Below are 22,877 nucleotides of genomic sequence, written 5' to 3'. Positions count from 1 at the left end.
AAAAAACATATAAAAAGGTTTTGTTAAAGTACTGCCTTTTATTCACAGTAATAAGACATGTAATAGGCAGGTAGAAAAGTGGGGAAGACAGAAAAGTCCAGGGATCAGAAATCAAGACTAATAGCTACCCTCCATGTGTGTTGTGCTTACTTCACTCAGTTAACTATGTAGTTGAATTTTCACTTTTTTACACCTTGCTGGATTGAATTGGCTTGTAAAGTCCTTTTAATTCAATTTAGAAATGCTTCATCTAACCACAAAGGGAAGTTAAATGTTGCTGAAACTCATCCAAGTATCTCTACAGAGTTGTGGGTGGTGATGCTGTGAGCAGGAACCATCTCCTATAGCAGTCAGTCTTGCAATCAGTCTGATGGAACCTCTGACTGAAGACTGCTGCTGTATAACAGTGTCATGACTGCAATAGCATGCTAAAAACTCAGCTTCTGGGCAGCAGAGACAATATAGTAACATGTGCTAGACGACACCAACACCATTGGTTACTTGCAAGCACTGCTAATCCACCTCATTTGCTGCTTAAAATGCTTAAAATGATATATCAAAAAACTCCACTGGATTGCAAATCCAGCATGCATTGTGATCTTATGTGATACAGAAGAAGGGGCTCTGCATTTAAATAAAAGCTGCCACTGGCTCTGAAAGGCCTGTTAAAAATAAAAATGGATCACATATAAAGTTCAAAAATTAATTGAGAGGAAAAAACGAAGATTAACTGCATAATTTCTTTCAAGTTTGTTTTGTTTTTTATTAACTAGCGATTTTATCATCTTCAGGCAACTTCCTATTATTTTCTGTTCAATAGAAGCGGTTTATTTAATGCTCCTACTGACAGATGATGACAGACAGGCTCTACTAGCCAATGATAGCCAAGTTTCAGCAATTCACTCAGGGCGCTACGCCAAGACAGCCAATGAGCGTTGAGAGGAGGCGGGGCGTAGGCGCGGCGCTGCTTGCTGCCGGGGAAACGGGCTGAGGGTTTCTTTTGCCGGTGGACTAGAAACTCCCGCCATTTCGACAGGGAATTAACCTCTTGTTTGATTGGGGATACTTTCTTGTGACACTTGCGAATATTGTTTATTGATAAAACAAAACCTCGACAGCACAGCTCATCAGCAAAAAAAAGATCAGCTCTAGTTCAAAAGTATTTTGTTAGGACTGTAAAACTGCAGCCGAATTGAGCTCTGGCTGTTGCCGCGAGTTTGATTTCGGTGTGGCTCTCATCCTTTCGTGTTCACCTGGAGGAACTAAAAGTTTACCAACTAACCCGTCGGAGCAAAGCTTTAATACCTTTTACTTCCCGGAATTCTGGTTAAAACCAGCGAGTCTCCGCAGCTGCAGAAGCGGAGAATGTTGCGATGAGGCCATCGGTGAGAAGCGCACTGTTATTGTTTTGCAACGAGATAGAGATCCAGACTGCTAGCTGATTAGCTAGCTTCGGCACGCTCAGAGCCGGGGCCTGCCGGCTGTAACGCGAGACGTGCTATCGCTCGGTACATATATTACCGAGGCTTGGATACATGCTAAGGACTATCACGGAGTAAGGTTGTGCTAGTTTGTTGCCAGAAAGTCACGTTCAGCCTCTGGCACTCGTGCCGTCTTTGGATCTGCCATGGCACCGCTTCTGGGCCGGAAACCGTACCCGCTGGCTAAGCCGCTAGCCGAGCCACCAGGCCCGGGAGAAGAGGTCTACATCATCGACCATACCAAGGAGGCCTTCAGGAACAAAGAGTATCCTTTAACATCATGCTTTGAATCGACCCACCAAGCCAATCGCTACGTTGGTGCTCTGTCTTTTATTTGTCTGGTTAGCAGTTAGACGCTTCCATCATTTTTATTCACAGGCCTGCTAAGGTGGTTAAGGAATTTGACATTACCTGTCATTTCTGTCCCTTAATGTCTCAATTACATGTACACAGTTTAGACTGTTTGACAAGCTTCCTAGCTAGCCATGTCACATCTCTAACTGGTACATTGCAGCTATTCGTTGGCCTTTGAAACGGGTTAGACTTAAATGTAGAACTAAAATTAGCTTGATTGTTCGTAAAATGCGGACGAGTGTCTTTCACTTTCAGCTTTCACGGCTAAGCTGACAGCTAGCGATGCTAGGAGGGCTAGTTAGCGCACTGCTAACGCTAGGCATCCCATTATGTCACAATGCTGCTGGCCTTGCTGCTTCCACGGAGCAAAGCGGTAGCTCTGCTTGCAGGGGCTAGCTGGTCCTGTTAGCACACAACAACCTTATAGCGTATCTGTTGAAGGACAACAGGGCGCTGAAACAAATTGTCTCAAGGTTTTACTCGCTATTTGGATTATAATTGTGCCTTTGTAGCCTCTTGTTCAGGGGTTGTTGGTCTGAAACAAGCGCCAGTAGTCCTTAGCTGGCAGGCAGGTTGTGTAGCTAGCTGTCAGCACGTAGATGGGAGTAAAGGTAGCCAGGTGCTCCTGTGACTCCCTGCTTCGTTGTTAGGGTACAGTATTTTAATTCGTGACACAGCTGTAAAGTTTTAAAACTGAACAGATGATGTCTGTCTTTGGTCACTGTCAGATTTTAGAGGACCAACTATAAACAAGACAATTGTCAAGAGACTTGTTAGTTATATTTTCTTCCATCTTACTTAAATGAAGTCAAATAAAATGCTTCACAGTGCCTGCTAATATTGGATGCCATTCATGATGGTTGTGGGAGGGGGGAACACATCAAGGAGGAATTGGAGGAAATCAATTTTCTGTATTTGAGTCTTGACCTCCTGATCACTGCTTGGATCCAATTAAGGACAAATTGGTCGATTCTGCCCTTTTGGCAATTGATTGGTGCATCTCTAGAAATATTCAAATAATTTCGTAGGCTGTATATAATAAATTAAATGTTCAGGGCGAACCAGACCTCTTCTCGAATTAAAGGAAAGGACTCTGGAATCTTGCAAAGATGAGCAGATGTAGACAAAGGATGGATGAATTATAAGCACATAAATAATCTAACGGTGAAATAATTCAAGAATATTTTGCCTTATAAAGTTATTTTAATTTCCGTTTGGGTCAGTCGACTCATGGAGAGAATATGATTGCTAATCAAACCATACAAACTCTAAGTGACCTCCTGCTGGTCATGTAGATTATTGCAGTTATGTAAGCATATTTTCTTACAACAGACCATAAGCAGATCAAAAAAACATTAGTTTACATCATCCATTGGAAGTGTGCAAGTAAGGCGTCTCTGTTTAGTAATAGTATAAGCTGTCTCTTGACAGAGGACTCATGTAAATTACAGAAAAAGTTGGGAGTGAATGACCATACATCATGCCTTCTTTCGCTTAATAAAAACTTATTTTATTAATAAATAATAAAAAGACATTGATGTGTTCATATTGATTACAAAATAAATTTAAATGCTTTACAACGTTTTCTAACCACACCCTATGTCTCTGCGTCTGGCTTTTGATAGAAAGCCAATCACTTCACATTTAGATATCGCACTGTCCTTGACAAACTGTATAGAGAGTATGAGGCACGCCTGCAGAGGTATGATGAACGCATCTGGACATGCAAGAGCACAGGAAGCCTCCAGCTTACTCACAAAGAGGCCTGGGAGGAGGAACAAGAAGTCACAGAGCTGTAAGTGCGAGAGGCTTTAATCTAATCTCCGCTGGCTGCCGTAGCTGGTCTGTGATGATAAAAAGAAAAAAAGTTTTATTTTAAAGGTTTATTTTGTCATCATAGATGGAGACATCAATAATCCGATTTCTATAAATAATTGCAAACAGTTTAGATGGACTCTGCTATTCATGTGAAAGCTGAATCTGGTCATAGGGAATTGTAGTCTGCCAGCGAAGGTCATATGGTTTACTGCTTTGTCACGGCTCGGTAAATGATGAGCTCCACCTCTCATTGTATTAATATAATGTCTGAATTTGTCATACTTCAATGTGTAATGGTCTGATGACGGTTCCTTTAGCCACATCTTTCTAACGACATGACCTTAGGAAGGCCTCATAGTACAGAGCAGATAAAGAGGTGCTCAGATCACTCAGGGTCATAAGCTGTATTTAAACTCTAATTATATCCCCAGATTGTTTACTCCCCCTAGTGGTCAGTGTTATTTTTCTCAGCATCCTCACAAGTCTTCATAGACCTTCAAGAACGACATATTGATAATAAAGATATTTTAATTCATAATAATGTTAACATTGTTAACATAAATTGTATAATTTTAGTGTGACACTAACCATGTTTGTTTTTTTGTTTTGTTTTTTTAGGCTTCAGGAGGAGTACCCTCTGTGGTTTGAGAAGCCAGTCCTTGAGATGGTCCACCACAACACGGTGTCCTTAGACAAACTGGTGGAGATGGCCTGGGTGGAAATCCTCACCAAGTATGCTGTTGGTGAAGAGTGTGACTTTCTGGTTTGTTTTGTTTTTTATTTACTTGTTTTATTGCACCGTTTTTATCCCAGATGAATAATTTGTAGCCATTTAAAAGGGCAATATTATGTATTTTCCAGGCACATATAGCACAACCAAGTAACTGTTACCTTCAGTTGTTTTAAAAATGCTACATGTCAATATCAAATCTATTTGAAAAGCCCATTTAAAACCACAGCAGTTGACCAAAGTGCTCCACAATTACAACCAATATATCTTTTAAATCAAACATGACTTAAAAGAAATTAGCAATTTAACACCTTGAAATTGGACTTCTGTCTCTTTAAGAAGCTCCTGCTCTTTCCGGCACTCCGCCTTCTGCACGTCACAACAATGCTCCTCATTATGCAGTTTACGTAATTTACATTATATTAGGAGCATTGGGCTGAGAAGCAGTTTCTATAGTAAGTTCAGAAGACTCGTAGTTCCACCAGGTGTTTGCTAATGGCTGCTGCCACTAGTCTGGAGGAGCCAAGTGGGGAATGGCTGGGGGAGGTGTGCTCTGTGAGGCAGAAGCTCCAAGGAGGAGCTTTGTGGAAATGGGCGGGGCTTTGTGAAACAAGCGTTTAGGTACCCCTGGATAGCTGCCACAGGATATTCAAGTATTTCATAAAACGTGCATGAAAGGATCAAAGTAACAGTCCATTTATTTTTCTTGATGAGTGAATAACATTATAGAATAATGTAAAGCTCAAAAAGTCAATTTTACATAATACCGCCCCTTTAAAAAAAGCTCCTGTGAAATATAATAAAGTTTTGATGGATTTAAGTTCATTAGATCGGCAATAAGCTTTCAACAATCATTTCATTAAATGCTCCAGTTCTGATCTAGTTTAACTCTTTTTTTTCTTTGCTGCTAATTCTAGGTGGGAAAAGACCAAAGTTTGCGAGTGAAAGTGATCAAGATTCACCCCTTGGCGACTTCAGAGGGTGAGTCGGGTGAGAAGAAGCTTGAAGGTGCCTGTGACTCCCCATCCAGCGACAAGGAGAACGCAAGCCAGGAGAACCAGAGGAAGGAGCCCCCGTCTCGAGAGGAGGAGAACAGAAGGGAGAGTCTGAGTACGTTGTCGACCCTCAGAGTGTTTTAAAGCCTGTTTCTGTTTTCTAACATGTTGTCGGTGCGTGCTAATAGGTGACAGAGCGCGGCGTTCTCCGAGGAAAGCTACCACTGCCATGAAGGAAGAGAAGAGGAGATGGGTCATGCCCAAATTCCTTCCTCACAAGTATGACGTGAAGCTCATCAATGAGGATAAGGTGCTTAGCTCGTTACTGATAATTGCATGCTTGTACTGTGCTGTTTTTGATGGGTTTTCTCTGATTTAATGCAACCATCAGTATGTCATTTAGTTGCTACTGAAACTGACCCTGCTCTCTCATCTTCCTCTACTAATAATAGGTGATCAGCGATGTCCCAGCAGAGAGTCTCTATAGAACAGAGCGACCTCCAACCAAGGAGATCATGCGCTACTTCATCAGACATTACGCCCTGAGGCTGGGCAAAGGAGAAAGTGCCCCCTGGGTGGTCGAAGATGACCTGGTGAAAAAATACAACCTGCCCAGTAAATTCAGCGACTTCCTCCTGGATCCACAAAAGGTAATGAATATATACCTTTTCTTATACTTAGGGATTCATATTCCTGTAGGTTTTTTTTTTTATATGATAACCACAAACTGAAATTTGTTTTTCCTGAGAGTTTACGTGAAAGGCCCACACAAAGTACTGTATTGACAGGAAGTGGAAGAAAATGCATAACCTCAGTGTAGAGCCAGTGAAGGTTTGTTTGAGAACATTAATAAACAAATGGCATCAAAAAGACCCAAGGAACACAACAAAGATGAGGGATGAAGCTGCATGAGTGCAGCTATGAGATGCACTCATGATTTCTTTTCACTTCACAAGACTGAGCCACTGTGTGCTGAACGACCACATAAAATCTTCCACAAATTAATTAAAAATTGTGGTTTAAGTATGACAATTGTAGAAGAAAAAAGAAGTTCAAGGCGTATGAATATTATTATTTTTTTCCCCAAGACACTGTTTTTTAATATTGAGCAGTAGTTTCTTTTCCTGTGTGCTCACTCCTTTTCTTTGTCGACAGTTCTTGGCAGGAAACCCGTCCACGAAGCGTAAAAGCTTGACTTCTCCTGAAGGCAAACCTAGCAAGAAGGTGAAAACCGGTGACACTCCTGGAGAGGATTCAGGAAATGAGAAGGGAGAGAAGAAGAAGAAAAAGAAGAAAGAAGGGTTGCCTCTTAGTCCCACCATATGGGGTCACATGCAGGTTAGTTGACGGGTTTCCACTTTATAAAGTGTGAAGGTCCTTAAGGGAAGGGAATAGTTCCACTTAGGGGCAATGCACATGCACACCAGCAGCAATTTTTTTAACTTGCACTGCGCAGTAATGTTTGCACTACTGAATAAAACATGAATGGAAACGGCACATCTTGACCCCTGTAGCTGTTCCTCTTTTGTTCTGCTGTGGTAGTTCTTCTTCTACTGTTGTATTGCAGCACTGTTAGCCACCTGCAGGCATAAATGAATAACTGCACATGATGAAAATTAATAGACATGGTCTGATGCTGTATGTGAAAAGTGTTGATTGTATAAAAGTGTTTCTTAATTACTTTTTTCATCTCTGTATTGAAAAACCCATTTGATTAATTAATTAGATTTTTGGTATTTTAAGATTGATTCTTTTTCCACCAATGCACTCACTGAGTTTTGTTTTTTTATAGCTTCTATTTGTTTGGACTTTGAATTTAAGCCATGTTGTACACCCCTAAGCTCTGTTTTTAAATAATAAGTAAATGTTTTTATTATTTCTTTCAGAAGATGAAGATGAATGGTTCCCCCCTCAAGGTAAAGAACTCTGGAACTCCTAAGAAAGGAGACGGAAAAGGCTCTGCTCCCTCCACTCCAAGGTCTGGCAAGAAGACCGGTGACAAAAAAGATGGGAAGAAAAGCGGAAAGGGTGTCGATAAGAAACTTGATGTTCTAAAATCTTCTAAAAAAGATGGAAAAACTGGTGATAAAACACCAAAAATGAAGCAGATGACTCTGTTGCAGCTGGCTAAGGGAACCCCTGCAGGGAGCCCTAAGAAGCGGGCTCGCAGCTCCAGCCTGGGCACACCCAAACTTGGGAAGCCGCTGCACCCCATGGCGTTGCACCTCGTCCGCTACTACAAGGAGCACAAGGGAAAAGAGGATAAGAAAACGTCCCTCTCTTCCCTCATAACCAAAGCTGCCAAGACGTTGTCCGCCGAAGACCGCGGGCGTCTGCCGGACGAGCTGAAGGAGCTGGTTCAGAAGCGCTGGGAGCTGCTGGAGCAGAAGAAGAGATGGGCAGCCATGAGTGAAGAAGAGAAGAACGAGGAGATGAAGAGGAGGCGTGCTGAACTCAAAGAGAAACTGAGAGAAAAGGCCAAGGAGAAGCGCAAGCAGGAGATGTTGGTCCGCCAGGAGCAGTCGCGTAGATATGAGGACCAGGAGATCGAAGGTGGCAAAACGCTGCCGACGTTCAAACTGGTGGACATGCCCGAAGGCCTGCCCAACACGCTGTTCGGCAGCGTCGCCATGGTGGTGGAATTCCTCCACTGCTACGCCGGGCTGCTGATGCCTGAGGATCAGTATCCGATCACAGCGGTGGCGCTGATGGAGGCGCTGGCCGGGGAGCGCTCCGGCTTCCACTACCTGAACCGCGTGCTGGTGGTGCTGCTGCAGACGCTGCTGCAGGACGAGCTGGCCGAGGGCTACAGCGAGCTGGACATGTCCCTGTCAGAGATCCCGCTCACCATGCACTCGGCGTCGGAGCTGACGCGCCTGTGCCTGCGGCCGTGCGACGCGCACGACGAGAGCGGCCAGGGCTCGGAGGACTCGGGCGCGGTTGGCGGCTACGACGACGTGGTGAGCAGCGAGTTCCTGGAGAAGCTGGAGACGGTGGAGGTGTTCGAGCTGAGCCCGGAGGAGAAGGTGGACCTGCTGGTGGCGCTGTGTCACCGCATCCTCATGACCTACTCGGTGGAGGACCACGTGGACGCCATGCAGCAGCGCTCGGCGGAGCTGTGGAAGGAGCGCCTGGCCATGTTGAAGGAGGTCAACGACCGCAAGAAGGCAGAGAAGAAGATGAAGAAGGAGATGGAGAGCAAAGGTGGGGTCAGTCCCGGTTGTGTCGCAGGATCATCTGACATGTTAAGATATTTACCAACTTTTACGTTTTCTTGGCTCAAAGGTGAGAAGAAAAAGGAGGGAGCAGCTAAAAAGGAGATCAAGAAGGAAGTGAAGGTGGAGCCGGAGCCGGAACCTGAGGACCTGATCAGCCTGGTGAAGAGCCGGCGGCTGATGGCCATGCAGGCCAAGAAGGAGAAGGAGGAGCTGGACCGGCAGAACAAAGGTAAACCTGGCAGCTGGTCAGTCATTTGGCTTCTGACCATGTTTGACCAAGCTTCTGAAGCTATTTAACTGTGGTGTACTGGTGCAGAGTTACCAAATAAATATGCAATTCAGTACATTTATACCTATTTTATAAAAGAAATGGATTAGATCAGTATGGGCTGTTTCTAAAACTTGGATATCTGCATTGGTATTGAAAGTGAAAGAAGTGGTTTGGTGCATCTCTGTGCTAAATGTTGTGATAAAATGTGTCATTCGGTGCAGAGGCCTTTCAAGCCTCTCCATCTTTACTCTGACTGTCTGACTGACGGACGGTTTCTGTGTTGGCTCTGCAGAGCGGATGGAGAAGGAGGCCGAGGAGGAGCGGCTGCGGAAGCAGAAAGCCGCAGCAGAGCGCGCCTTCCAGGACGGCATAACCAAAGCCAGACTGGTGATGCGCAGGACGCCACTCGGCACCGACAGAAACCACAACAGGTTGCTGCTCCGTCTGCGTGCTAACCTCGTCCAGCGTCCAGAGCCGCGGCGGCTGAGGGCCTTCTGATAGATGTCCCAACTGTGTTGTTTTGTTTTTTTGTGAAGATATTGGCTTTTCTCCGACGTGGTTCCCGGGCTGTACGTCGAGAAGGGTTGGGTGCACGACGGCATCGACTACAGCTTCACTCCTCCGCCCGAGGAGAAAGCGGCCGAGCCAGAGATGGAGGAAGAGGAGGAGGAAGGCAGCGAGGCAGCTTCAGTTCCCGACTCACAACCCGATTCACAAGGTAGAGGTACGATCAGATCTGGGACTAGGCTGCTTGTTCACATGTGCGGTTGTGTGTTTCCTGTACACCAGCTGTGTGTTTGAATTGCAGAAGCTGAAAAAGACGACGCGAGCGTTGACGGAGCTGCAAGTGAAGGAGTCCAGCAGGGGGCAGCACCAGACGTCTGCATTGAAACTACAATTCCCAAACAGGGACAGAATCTTTGGTGGGCATCTACATTGGCTGTTTTCCCAACGGCGCTCTGATTTTTAATTCTCATTTCATCTTAATTTAAATTTGATCTTCTCTGTGATCTGACTTTCTGGCTTTTCTTCCAGGTTTGTCATCGACAACCCGGCTGAGCTGGAGGAGCTGGTGGAAAGTCTTCATCCTCAGGGAGTCCGAGAGAGCGAGCTGAAGCTAAAGATCCAAAGCAGGTGAACTGGCTCCTATAATTGGACATAATTACTTTAACACACACACGCACGCACACACACACAGGGCCGTGCAGCCTTATGACTTTACCAGCTTAATGTGACCTGCTGCAGAAATAAGACAAAATGTCTAACTTCCTTTAAACCTTAAAACCAAACCTACGTCTACAGGAAGCAGAGCAAACAAACCTGCTTTTATGAACAATGTGACAATAAGGCTGCGATAGAGAATTTAAGTAAATATAAAACTGTAAATGTTCAGGTACCAGGACATCCTACACTCCATCTATTTGAGTCGCAAATCCAAACTGGGACTCAGGAGCTGCGACGGCTACGCCGAGCTGCTCAAATACATGCGCAGCGACATCCAGGAGATAGCCTCCAGGCTGCAAAAGGGAGGACTGGGCTATCTGGATGACAACGTAGATATAGAAGAGCAGGTGAGTCACTTCATTGCTTAAAGAAACGTCCCATAGTGGACTGTCTTTCCATTGTGTAACTGTATTTATGCGTCCCTCTGATGGCTTCAGCTGAAAGACATGGATAGCTTGAAGGACTTTGGTGAGTGCATCATCACGCTTCAGGCCTGTGTCATCAAGAAGTTCCTGCAGGGCTTCATGGCTCCCAAACAGAAGAAGAAGAAGAAACAAGCAGGGGAAGAAAGCAGCAAGGCCGAGGAGGTGGACGAGGAGAAGAAACTAGCAGAAGAAGCCAGGGTAAGACCGCCACACAGCAGGACAGGAGTTTCCATTTCCGTTGTCTCACAAATGTATTCATACCTTAAACTTTTCCACATTTTGTGCTGTGAAATTAAATCAAAATGGCAAAATAATTGTGTAGTGGAAGGAAAAGAATTCTTGTTTTTATTTTAACATTTTTCCAGTTAGAGTGTGGCTTATGCATGTATTTGGCCTAATTTATTCTTAAACACCTAAAAGTTGTAAAGCAAGCAGAGCATGTTGCGGAGATGTTTCTCTGTTCGGGGCTGCAATTTCACTTGTGAAACTTATGAACACATGTGCATCTTCCATTTCTAAGATTTAAATACTTTTGGAGTTTGCTGTTGTAACGAAATATTAAATGTTTTTTTTTTTTTGCAAGGCTCTTGAGGCTGAAATGATTTTTGAAATAATCGTCAGCCAATTTAGTGATCGATTAATCGTTAACAGAAGCATGCAGACTCAAAAAGAGTATTTGCTGAAAAAACCAGTCAGCAGTAATTAAGCCAAAATTAATTACTGCTAAAGAGGGGCTCAAAATATATGTAAATATATCAAAATATATTCACATTAAACATTAAAGCATTTGTCCGTAAACATGTTTGACCCAGAACTCGTTAAGTGGCAGTTTCAGCTTCGCTTGGTTCAAATTCACTAAAGGCATGCTGTTGCTGCACTTAAGGCAATAAAATGTTTACTTTCGTCTTTATAAAGGAATTGAATTGTTTGTTTTCATTTGCATCTTTTGAATTTGTTTTTATGATTGTATAAAAACGTCACTCGATTTATGCGATTAATCGTTGCGGTATTTAATCAGTTACTAAAAGAATTGTTAGTTGCTGCATTAGAGTCACTGTAAGCCACCGGGTTGATCATTTAAAAAAAATTAAAAAAAGTAAACTGGGTTCATCTCCTCCTGCCAGGTAGCCACAGCGGTAGAGAAGTGGAAGTCGGCCATCAGGGAGGCGCTGACCTTCTCCCGGATGCATGTTTTGCTGGGAATGTTGGACGCCTGCATAAAGTGGGACATGTCTGCCGAGAACGCTCGCTGCAAAGTCTGTCGCAGGAAAGGTAAGGGAGGCGTACTACTTCTTTTTTATTATTATTATTCTTTTTAAACACAGTCTGATATTTTTGTGTGCAGACGTGCATCCGATGTTTTTGTTTCCTGTTTATTTTCTGAGCTAGCTAGACTCACTTCAGAAACATTGACCCTGACAGAACTGGAGCAGCAACGGCTTTTCCCTCGTTGCTATAGAACAGCGGCGTCGCGATGAACTACCTGTTACCTCTTTAAGTTTTCACAGATGGTTTATCTGAATGCTGCAGTGGTCTCATCCCTGTCCAGAGCTCAGGAAGGACATGCCTCTAAGGCTGATGGAGTGTAGGACCAGACCCAGACAGGGAGGCATCAGAAAGCTCAGAGCAGAGCAGGGTAGATGTGTCAGGCAGGTCTACGTTGAGAGCCGGCAGCTCCGCACGCCCTCAGGTGACCCTGTAGCGATCTGCTACCTGCACAGCACTGGCAACACTCACAGCAGTTTGATTTCGACTGAGCAGTAAAGGAAAGAAGGAATGCTCTTTAAATAACAGAAAAAAACTCCCTACCTCACTTTTCTTTCTTTTTCTTTTCTTTCCTTTTAACCTCTTCGTATCCAGGTGATGATGAGAAGCTCATCCTGTGTGACGAGTGCAACAAGGCCTTCCATCTGTTCTGCCTGCGACCGGCTCTGTACCGCATCCCTGCTGGGGAGTGGCTGTGTCCGGCCTGCCAGCCCACCGTGGCCAGGAGGGGCTCGCGCTCAAGGTGGGGGGCCGGAACCGGCCGAGTTACCTGAAGCTGCAGAGACCTGCGTGTTTCGGCTGTTTGTCTTTCTGCACGGAGGATGAATTTTTAACTCTTTGGTTGCAGGAATTATAAACAAGACACCGACGAAGAGGAGAGTGAGGAGGAGTCTGAAGAGGAATGCTCTGAAGACGATGACGAGGATGAGGAAGAAAATGACTACAAAGCCATGGGGCACAGCTGTGAGTATCTGAGTGAAATTTATCCCAAACTCTTATTAAGCGGTCGGCATCTGATGGAAGGAAGGCTTCACTGTGTCACCATGGAAACGGATCAAAACTCAAAATTGCAACATACAGTCATTTGTAGGACCCAATTAACAATTATTTTAGTAATTGATTATTCTATTGATTACTCTGACAACTAATCGGATAAATATCGGCACACTCTGCAGATGCAAGTAAACAATTCAATATTTTAAAATAAGAAAATGTTTTATTGCTTAAATGCAACAACTTAGTGTTACTTTACTGTGCCACCTGAGATGTTCTGGGTAGAGTAAATTTACAAACAGATTTTTTTCATTTTAAATGCAAAATGTATATATTTTTCGTACAGTTGGATTAATTACTGCTCTGAATGTGTTTTTTTTTCAGCAAATTGCCTCTTTTTTTTCTATACTCTAGTTAATCTATTACTAAATTAGTTGATATCTATAATCGATTCATCACAGGTAATCCGATTGGTAGTTTCTGCCCTACTAATTTGTTGTGCATTATTGTCATTATTTCAGTTGTCCGTTATTTCATCTTCTATTCTCCCATTCTTCCAGTCGCCCCTCTTTCCTTAAATCTTTCTTAAACTTTGAAAATTGTCAAAAAGAGCAGGAAATCTGAAAATTAGCTGAAAGAAATCTAGGATCTGGACGTGAATTATTGATATAAAAACTAAGACCAATGGGAAAAGTGAAGTGCTCTACAGAAGCTGGTTTTGGAGAGAGCCTTCCTCATCGCTAATGTTTGGGAATGAGAAGAATGCCGATGGGGAAAATCCAGGCCTCGTCCTCGCTGCGTCTCTATTGTCTGCGTATTGTCATTCATCAGCGCTCGGGTCTGAACTCTGCTTTGAAGCTTTCCGTGTCTCACTCTGACTTCACTCAGAGAATGTGGCGCGATGATCCCTCCGTCAGCTCCAGCCTGGGTGGCGTGGATAACCACAAAGAACAGTTCCAGAGAAGATGTCTCTGCTTATTTTAGTCCCTTCGGCCTCAGTCTGGATCAGTGGGCCTTAAGACGTCCACAATGTCCAGCTTTCATAACCACAAGTGAAGCGCAAACATCCTGACCTGTTCTTTCCCTGTCCTCATGTTGCTCCTGTTTACAGTGAGGCCGAGGAAGAAAAACAAGCAGTCTTCATCACGACAGAAGAGCTCTAAAAGTAAAGCCAAGACGGTGTCCAGCAGGCAGAGCAGCAAGCAGAGAGCCGGGCCCAGCAGCCCCGCAGACATCGACGAACTGGTGAGAAATCACTTCGCAACGTATGGGAGAGGAAAAAAAAGTGGAATCAATGAGAGACATTAGCTAATCATTGTGATGGTGTTTCCCCAGGTGAGGCAGAGTACCCAGACGGGGATCAGCAAGCAGGCGCTGGAGCTGGAGAGGTGTGAGGAGATCCTGAAGAAGCTGATGAAGTTCCGCTACAGCTGGCCCTTCAGGTGAGCCGGGAGCAGGAACACTTAAGAGACATACCGTATTTTCCAGGACTATAGAGCGCACCACACTATAAGCCGCACCGGGCTATAAGTCGCTGGTATCTCCGCCGCTCTCGGTTTTCCATAAGGACGCAGCCCTGTGTCTCCAACGGCGAACCATGGTTTCGTTCATGCCGAGCTTCCGTGCAGCGGCTCTATTTCCCTCCTGTACTGCCAGATCGATAGCCTTCAACTTAAAAGCTGCATCATTTGAGTTTCAAAGCATTTCTCCGTCATGCCTGCTGCTAGCATGTGTTTGTTCTAATTGAAATTTAGCACTTTCTTCTTTTATTTTCAATTTTGACTTCCAGTGATTCACTTCCTGCTAAAGACCCCCCTAATGGTTGAAGAAAAATCGATAGAAAAGCTGCACTGGGGTGTAAGCATCATGGTTCAAAGCGTAGGAAAAAAGTAGCAGCTTATAGTCCGAAAAATACGGTAACCATATTTCAGCCACGATGCTAGCGCTAATCATCATCATCCGATGCTCTGATGCCTTGTTCAGGCATCGGAGCAACATGTCCCTTATACTTCACATTGGCTTCATATGCACCGTTTTTTGGAAAGAGTAATCAGTGATTCTACAAAAGAGCTACGGATTCGACTTTTGAATGACAAATGTTATCATTTTAACCTCCAAACTTTCCATTCATGCTATTGCATATGAGAGCTTTTGGTCATCGGTGAATTATTAATATCAGGCAGAGATAACCTGAGCAAATAAGAAATGCACATTTAGTTTTTTATTTTTATGGTGATTTTAGGGGGGAAAAAAAGGTTTCCTAAGTGGAAAAACATAATCACTGCTCTTGATTTGCATGTAATTGGCAAAATAAGTTGAATTCAGTCTCTGAATCACTGAATTCACACCTCTGTGAACAAGAAATAGAAATGTGACATGGCCTGAAAAAGAAACTCCACTTAAACTGACAAATGATGAGGAATATTTCAGTCTGGAAAGTGACAGTGAGCCATTGCTAAGGCTTTGGGATAGATGGTAAAGACCAAGGAACAGAACTGAATTGGGTCTGGCTGACTAGTGAAACTGAGTAAAATGTGGCTAATAACTGGTAATTAATGGCCTAATATCTGGAGGAGTTAGTCATTTCCCCTTCAGCCGTGGTGAATCGTTTCGCTCCCTGATCTTCAGCCTGATGTGGCGCTTTACGCATTCTCTGTTGCCTTCCAGGGAGCCCGTTTCCCTGGACGAGGCCGAGGACTACCTGGACATCATCTCGGAGCCCATGGACTTCCAGACGATGCTGGGGAAGTTCGGCCAGGGCTCGTACCGACACGCCCAGGACTTCCTGGAGGACATGAAGCTGGTGTTCTCCAACGCGGAGGAGTACAACCAGCAGGGCAGCACGGTGCTCTCCTGCATGGGCAAGACGGAGCTGACGCTCACCGAGCTCATCCAGAAGCTGCTCCCCGGAATCAGCTACCTCCGCCGGCGCTCCCGCAAGCGCGTCAACCAAGCTCCTCCTTCATCTGAGGAGGAGGAAGAAGAAGAGGAGGAGGGTGATGACGATGAAGGGGACTGCGAAGAGCAGGAAGAGGAACCCAAGAAGAAGATGCAGAATGGCAAATCGAACCAGAAGACGGGCAGGAACGTTCGGGGCCGGAAAGAGGAGAGCGAGAGCGAGGCGGACAGCGAGGAGGAGGAGAGCAGCAGGAGGAGGAAGAGCAAGAGGACCTCTGGCGCCTCCGGCAGGAAGGATTACAGGGAGCTGGACAGCGACGGGGAGCAGGGCATGAGGAGAACTCGTCTGCGGGGGGGGCGGGGCGACGCCAGCAGCGACGAGGAGCAGCCCAGCCATCAGCAGCGACATTCCAAGAGACTGAAACGCTCGTGAAGAACCCAGGGTGTCTTCTCTCCATCATAATCTCTGGACCACTGGCTCTCCTCCTCCTCCTCCTCCTCCTCCTCCTCTTCCCACACAACCAGCAGGACTCAGATTTCAGAAGGACTCGTTTTTGGTTAACAAATTTATGTTCACATTTTGGAAAACAAAAAAAACTGATTTATATTTGTAACATTTTTGATATCAATGATGTTTTTTTTTTTGTTTGTTTGTTTTTGTCCCAACCAAGAAAAATGAACCTTTTACGATAATTACTTTTTCTCATGGCTCTTAGGATTTATATTTCAGTTCGCCGTCGACATCATCACACTATCCTGACGCTTTGTCGCCAGGCCATCTCTTTGCTGACCTTTTTTTTTGTCCTGGATGGGTAATTTATAGCTGCCAAGATGTTTTAATTTCATTTCTGCCGATATACTCCTGGTCAGGAATTTCAGCTGGGTTGAGTTTCAGATTGCAGATTATCTTCAGGAACCAGAGCGGCTCATAGAGCCTCTTGTCTGTAGTGCCCTGCCACTTTAAAACACCTCAGATGATCCTCCTGTTTGTACTCCTTCTTTGTAAAAGTAACGTCACCGGGCGTAAATAAAATTGTGTGCTTAATCATTTCTATACAGTATTTAAGACCAGTGTCTTTTTTTTTTATTTTTTTAAAACAATTTTCTTTTTGGGCACATTTTATTTGATATTGTAAATGAAAACCTGTCCAATAAATGCAAAGAGAACAAGTCTCAGCAGAAATGACCATTTTTACCTTTTGTAACCAACGTACAACTCAGTTTAGTTTAAAATTGACGCCATGTTCCAGAAAATGTCTCGGTGTTGTCACCAGGGGGCGCTCTGCCTCTCCGTTTAATCCTCCAATCGCTGCTGCAGAATTTACTGGTGGATTAAAAATATTTCATTTAAACATCTGTCTTTGTATCAGCAGCCAGTCGACATAGAAAGTCAATGTAAATCAGATTTTTTTTTTTAAATTAATGCCCAATGTGTATATATTTATATATTTGTGTATACCGAAAAGGCAATGGTTCGTATTCCCCTCTTTTCCTGTCCGTACTGTGAGATGCTGTGTTTTACTAGTGCTGTTAACATCCAAACTTTCTAGTCAAGTTTTTGCCCAACCTGTTTCTGTTCAGCTTGGTTTTGCTCACCCAGTAGGCTGTTTTTAATAATAATAAAAAAAATAAAAAATAATCTCCCTGAGATGTGGGCGAACAAACAAAAGGCGACTGGACCCTCTCTGAAGGAAATCTTGTTTGTAGATGCTTTCCTTATTCTTGGAGGACCTGCAAAAGGCTTTTACATTTAATTTTTTAAATATATATATATATATATATATTTATAGTCTATAGCTGGGTTGGAGCTGGCTGGAGGTTTCTCGTGTAAAGGGTAAAGGCCAGAGACCATGGCTCTTCCTGATTTTATTTAGGGAGAGCTGAGGCCCCGTGTCAGGTCGGTCTGACAGAAATCACTGCCATCATGAGATAATGGACTGGGGAGAAGAACGGGCCAGCCTTGAAGGCTGAACTATGTCTTTACTTTTTAATAAAAGATTAAAACATTTGTCATTGTCTCTGGTGGTATTTTTGCACTGCAGTTCATTTAATTGGGATCCAAATTTGATATTTTGACTATCTTTATTATGCATGAAAGAATGGAAATTAGGTCTGTGTAATAATAGTTTGTGTAACATATTAATGCATAGTACAGTATTTCACATTTTTAAAAAAAACACATTTTCTATTGGATTTGATCTGAATCCAACACTTTGTACATCACCTTTTAATGCAATTACAGCTACAAGATTTTTCAAATATGTCTCTACCAGCTTAAAGGTTTTGCAGATGAGAACATTTTGTTGATTCTTCTTTGAAAAATCGTTTTAGCCCCATCCAAGCTCAGCCGGATTGGGTGGAGAGCTTCTGTGGATGTGCGTTGTTCTGCTCACAGATTCTTAGAAGTGAATCTTCACTCCAGTCTCTAAGGTTTTCTTCCGGGATTCCCATGTAATTTAATTCCAACAATGTTCTCAGCTCTGACCACCTTCCTTGTCTCTGGTAATGCCTCCATGCCGTGATGGTGCCACCAGTATCTTTCTCAGTGGGTAAGTTGCGTTAAGGTTGATAAATGGAACATTTTCCACCGTTTTCCAGTATGTTAGCCACACTAGCTAACATTTTTCACGTTAGCCAGTAAGCAGCTTCTATGATTGTAATGCTACGTTCCAGTTACCTGGGAAATTGGAACAGCGGTGTAGTTAAGAAGACGGAATTTCAACATGGCTACGCCCATAAACGTTTGCAGTAGCTCTTACAAACATTTGAAGCTTTACTTTCTATAAGTGTCGCAAGATTAGTTTCTGTTGTACATCTAGAGTAACGGTAGTTACACTTCCTGACCACTGGGGGAGCCCTAGGAAAGGACACACAGAAACGAGTTCGAATAGGAAGTAGTTCATGTTGTTACCTGATGTTAGAAGCAACAATAAAGAGCACGGCCTTTCAACGGGATAGCTTCTCCTGTCTTCCCTCATATCATGACATGGTGTCAGAATTACGGACTTAAACGCCTACAGAGAGAGCACAATGGCAAAGTTTGGACCTCCGGAGCCGTTTGACTTTACGCAGCCTGCGGAGTGGCTGACATGGCGGCAGAGATTCTCCCGCTTCAGAGTTGCGTCGAAACTCGACAGGGAGAGCAGCGAGGTGCAGGTAAATTCGCTCCTGTACTCCATGGGGAGGGATGCCGAACCTATTTACGGCTCTTTCGTGTTTCCTGCTGCAACGGAGGATATGCCACATCCAGAGTATGAGTTCGCCCTAGTGATGCAGAAGTTTGACGAACACTTTGTTCCGAAAAGAAACGTCATCCATGACCGCGCCTGTTTTCACAAACGGAGCCAGAGAGCCGGTGAGACAGTTGAAGCTTTCGTGCGGAGCTTATATGAGCTCGCGCAGCACTGCGAGTTCGGCGTGGAGAAAGACGAGCAGATTCGGGACCGGATCGTTATTGGAATAATAGATAAAGAGGTTTCTCAAAGACTTCAACTAGAAGCGGACCTGACTCTGGAGAGAGCCATCCAGCTAGCACGTCAGAGTGAACAAGTGAAACAGCAAAGTGCGGAGCGCCTGGAAACTACAGTGAATGAGGTGAGACAGAAACAGTTTAGCAGCACAAGGAGGAGCTTCGTGAAACCACGGCAGAAACAAGCACAGACGTATGGCGAGAAAAGACAGAACTGTCAGAGATGCGATAGGATGCACGACAGAAAAGAAAACTGTCCCGCCCGAAATAAAAAATGCAGAAAGTGTAACAAAATGGGACATTTTGAGGCTGTGTGTAAAACTAAAATGCTAAAACAAGTCAGAGCTGAAACTGCTACATGTTCAGATGAAGATTCATTCTTTATTGGTGAACTGTTCCTTAGGGCAGCAGCAAAGTCAAATGTCATCGAGGAGTCAGACTCAGACATCGACTGGGACATAGAGCTGCTGGTGAATGGTAGCCCAGTGAATTTTAAAATCGACACTGGTGCTGATACCACAGTCATGACAGACGCAACTTTCAATAATCTGCAGAAAAAACCAAAACTGCATAAATCCAGATCAACAGTGTACAGTCCAGGTGGAAAAGTCAGATGCGTGGGCACGTTCCTCGCTACCACCACACACAACGGTCAGAAATACCAGTACTGGATTACGGTTATTAAAGGACAGTTTGTCAGTAACCTATTAGGCAGAGCAGTGGCAAAGCAAATGGGACTGGTCAAACGAGTCAATGCCATCAGTGGGGACTATTTGTTATCCAGTGATGTGTTTGGGGAAATAGGAATGCTGAACTGTGCGGCAGTTCAAATTGAGCTGGCGGAAGAGGCAATTCCATACAGCGTCAGTACGCCACGCCGAGTCCCTTTTCCCCTCCTTCCAAAGGTGGAGAAAGAACTAAAGCGGATGCTAAATCTTGGGATCATTGAGGAGGTCACCGAACCAACAGATTGGTGTGCCCCAATGGTGCCTGTTCCAAAACGCAACAAGGACGAAGTTAGGGTGTGTGTAGATTTAAAACGATTGAACAAGGGCGTTAAGCGGGAACGCTACATTTTACCTACATTAGATGACATAACACCTAAACTGGCGGGAGCCAAGATTTTCTCCACTCTGGATGCCTCTAGTGGGTTTTGGCAAATTCCATTGGACCCCAGCTGCCAAAGACTGACCACATTCATTACCCCAATGGGCCGGTTTTGCTTCAAACGCTTACCATTCGGGATTACATCTGCTCCTGAGATTTTCCAGCGACTGATGAGTAATCTACTTAAAAACCTGGAAGGGACTGTTGTCGTGATGGACGATATTCTGGTTTATGGATCTACCAAAGAGCAACATGACCGCCGACTCGATGCAGTTTTGCGGACGATCAAGGCGTCCGGTCTTAAGTTGAACAGGGCCAAGTGTCACTTTGGGAAAACTGAACTGCAGTTCTTCGGACACATCATTAGTGCTGACGGTGTAAAGCCTGATGAGAGCAAAGTGGATGCTATTGCTAGAATGCCTTGTCCTTCAAATGTGGAGCAGCTGAGACAGGTGCTTGGGCTGGTGAACTATGTGGGGAAATTCCTACCAGGTCTGTCTACAGTGCTGTACCCACTGACTAATCTGCTCAAGAAAGAGACTGCATGGGTTTGGGATGAACCCCAGGAGCGAGCATTCAACAAGGCCAAAGCAATGCTCATAGCTGCGCCAGCCCTTTGCTACTACGACGCCAACAAACTGACAGTGGTTAGCGCCGATGCCAGCAGTTATGGCCTTGGTGCTGCTCTGTTACAAGACCATGAGGGGGAGTTGCGTCCTGTTGCCTTTTGCTCGCGCACACTTACGGATACAGAGAAGAGGTATTCACAAATTGAAAAAGAGTGTCTGGCGTCAGTCTGGGCCTGTGAACGTTTTGCTCGCTACATACAAGGGATGGGCCACGTCCGGTTACAAACTGATCATAAGCCACTGGTACCACTGATCAACTCTTATGATCTTGACAAAACACCACTAAAATGCCAGAGACTACTTATGCGTCTTATGAGGTTCAATGTCACTGCTGAACATGTTCCCGGTAAACAGCTCGTAGTCGCTGACACACTCTCCAGACATCCGTTGGAAGACAGTTCTACTCCAGAAACTGAAACACAAGTAAAGGCATACGTCAACACTATGGTGGCTAGCAAGCCAATCAGGTCACCAAAGCTGGAGGAATTCCGCCAGACTACACGAACTGATGCTGAACTTCAAAAAGTAATCATGTTTATCAGAAAAGGGTGGCCTCGCTATATGACAGAGAGCTCACTACTGCACAGATACTATGCAGTCAGAAGTCACCTATCAGAGTTAGATGGGCTGGTCCTTTATCACGACCGCATTGTAGTTCCAACAGCACTCCGAGCTGGTGTTTTAGACCAACTACATGAAGGCCACCAGGGCCTCACCAAGTGTCGTGAGCGTGCGAAGTTGACAGTGTGGTGGCCGAAGATTGGTGCACAGATTACAAGCAAGGTGAAGTTCTGCGATTTTTGCAGAGAGCACAAACCTACACAGAGACATGAACCACTGATGACAACTTCCCTGCCCAGTGGTCCATGGCAGAGAATTGGAGTCGACCTGTTTGTGCTTGAGGGTAAGACGTATCTTGTTGCTGTTGATTATTTTTCCAGGGACATTGAAATCGCTTCCCTCACCACCGCTTCCAGCACTCAAGTTATCAACAAGCTCAAACACATGTTTGTGAGATGGGGCATCCCGCTAGAACTTGTCAGCGACAATGGGACACAGTTTACGTCGACAGAGTTCCAAGACTTCAAGCAGAGGTATGGGTTCACTCACATAACCTCAAGCCCCCATTACCCGCAATCTAACGGAGCTGCAGAAAGGGCTGTTCAGACTGCTAAGCACGTGCTTAAACAACCTGACCCCTGCTTAGCCCTTATGAGTTACCGCTCCACACCGGTAGCGGCAACAGGTTACAGTCCAGCGCAACTTATGACTGGCCGACAGATCCGCACCACTGTTCCTGTCCTGGAAAAAACATTGATGCCAAGCGCAGTCAACCCAGACCTAGTTTACTTAAAGGATGCCAAGGCTAAAGATTCTTACAGATCCTTCTACAACCGCAGATATTCAGCTCGCCCTCTTCCCGACCTTCTCCCTGGTCAAAATGTGAGAGTGAAACTTGATGGGGAAAAAGGGTGGACAACGCCTGCCAAAGTCATCAGCAAGTCCAAAGAGCCAAGATCCTATCTTGTAGAAATGGCCAACGGGAGCGTGACCCGTCGCAACAGACGTCACCTTCAGGAGGTTCCTGCGACCGATATTCCTGTAGCACAGCATTTGGCTGAGTCTGCAGTGCCACAACAGAACTGCAGATCCCCAACTACAGAGGTGGCCATTTCATCTGAACCGCCATCAAATCAGCCAGTAGCGAGCCCTCCTTCAGAATCGTCCTTCCCACCATCTACTCCTGTGAGGACAACTTCCAGGGGACGCGAAATAAAGCTGCCTCTGAGATTCAGAGACTAGAAGGTTTAAAAGGGCATAATAATCCCTATCAGGGCTGAGGGCAGTCTACCCCTGTGATGTCCTGTATTGTTTTGTATGGAATTTGTTAAGGCTGTTATTGAAAAAAAAAAGTTCTGAAAACAAGAAGCCTTTGTTGAAAGAAATGTGACAGTTAAAGATTGAGTTAATTGGAGTAATTAATTGTATTAGAGAATGT

The 22,877-nt window shown here is 44.7% G+C and overlaps 1 protein-coding gene across 4 annotated transcripts; it reads left to right on the top strand.

Annotated features, from left to right (window-relative positions):
* Positions 1 to 979: 979 nt before the first annotated feature.
* baz1b (bromodomain adjacent to zinc finger domain, 1B) lies at positions 980 to 17,681 on the top strand. 4 transcript variants are annotated; one of them, XM_028045577.1, is made up of 22 exons: positions 981 to 1,746; positions 3,514 to 3,630; positions 4,272 to 4,416; positions 5,301 to 5,493; positions 5,567 to 5,688; positions 5,831 to 6,028; positions 6,534 to 6,716; positions 7,265 to 8,582; positions 8,664 to 8,825; positions 9,160 to 9,298; positions 9,404 to 9,591; positions 9,676 to 9,790; positions 9,903 to 10,001; positions 10,261 to 10,438; positions 10,529 to 10,714; positions 11,641 to 11,788; positions 12,066 to 12,206; positions 12,377 to 12,524; positions 12,630 to 12,745; positions 13,887 to 14,020; positions 14,111 to 14,217; positions 15,443 to 17,681. In XM_028045577.1, exons 1-22 carry the CDS (start codon positions 1,628 to 1,630, stop codon positions 16,104 to 16,106), a joined length of 4,920 nt encoding a protein of 1,639 aa, XP_027901378.1. In that variant the 5' UTR covers positions 981 to 1,627; the 3' UTR covers positions 16,107 to 17,681. The 4 variants fall into 4 exon arrangements, with proteins under 4 accessions (XP_027901377.1, XP_027901376.1, XP_027901378.1 ...); XM_028045576.1 differs by having other exon boundaries at positions 980 to 1,746; positions 7,265 to 8,825; positions 9,404 to 9,585; XM_028045575.1 differs by having other exon boundaries at positions 980 to 1,746; positions 7,265 to 8,825.
* Positions 17,682 to 22,877: the final 5,196 nt, after the last annotated feature.

Source organism: Xiphophorus couchianus, chromosome 18, assembly GCF_001444195.1.
Source record: "Xiphophorus couchianus chromosome 18, X_couchianus-1.0, whole genome shotgun sequence".
Classification (NCBI taxonomy): domain Eukaryota; kingdom Metazoa; phylum Chordata; class Actinopteri; order Cyprinodontiformes; family Poeciliidae; genus Xiphophorus; species Xiphophorus couchianus.
This window is presented reverse-complemented; position numbering and strand designations above follow the sequence as displayed.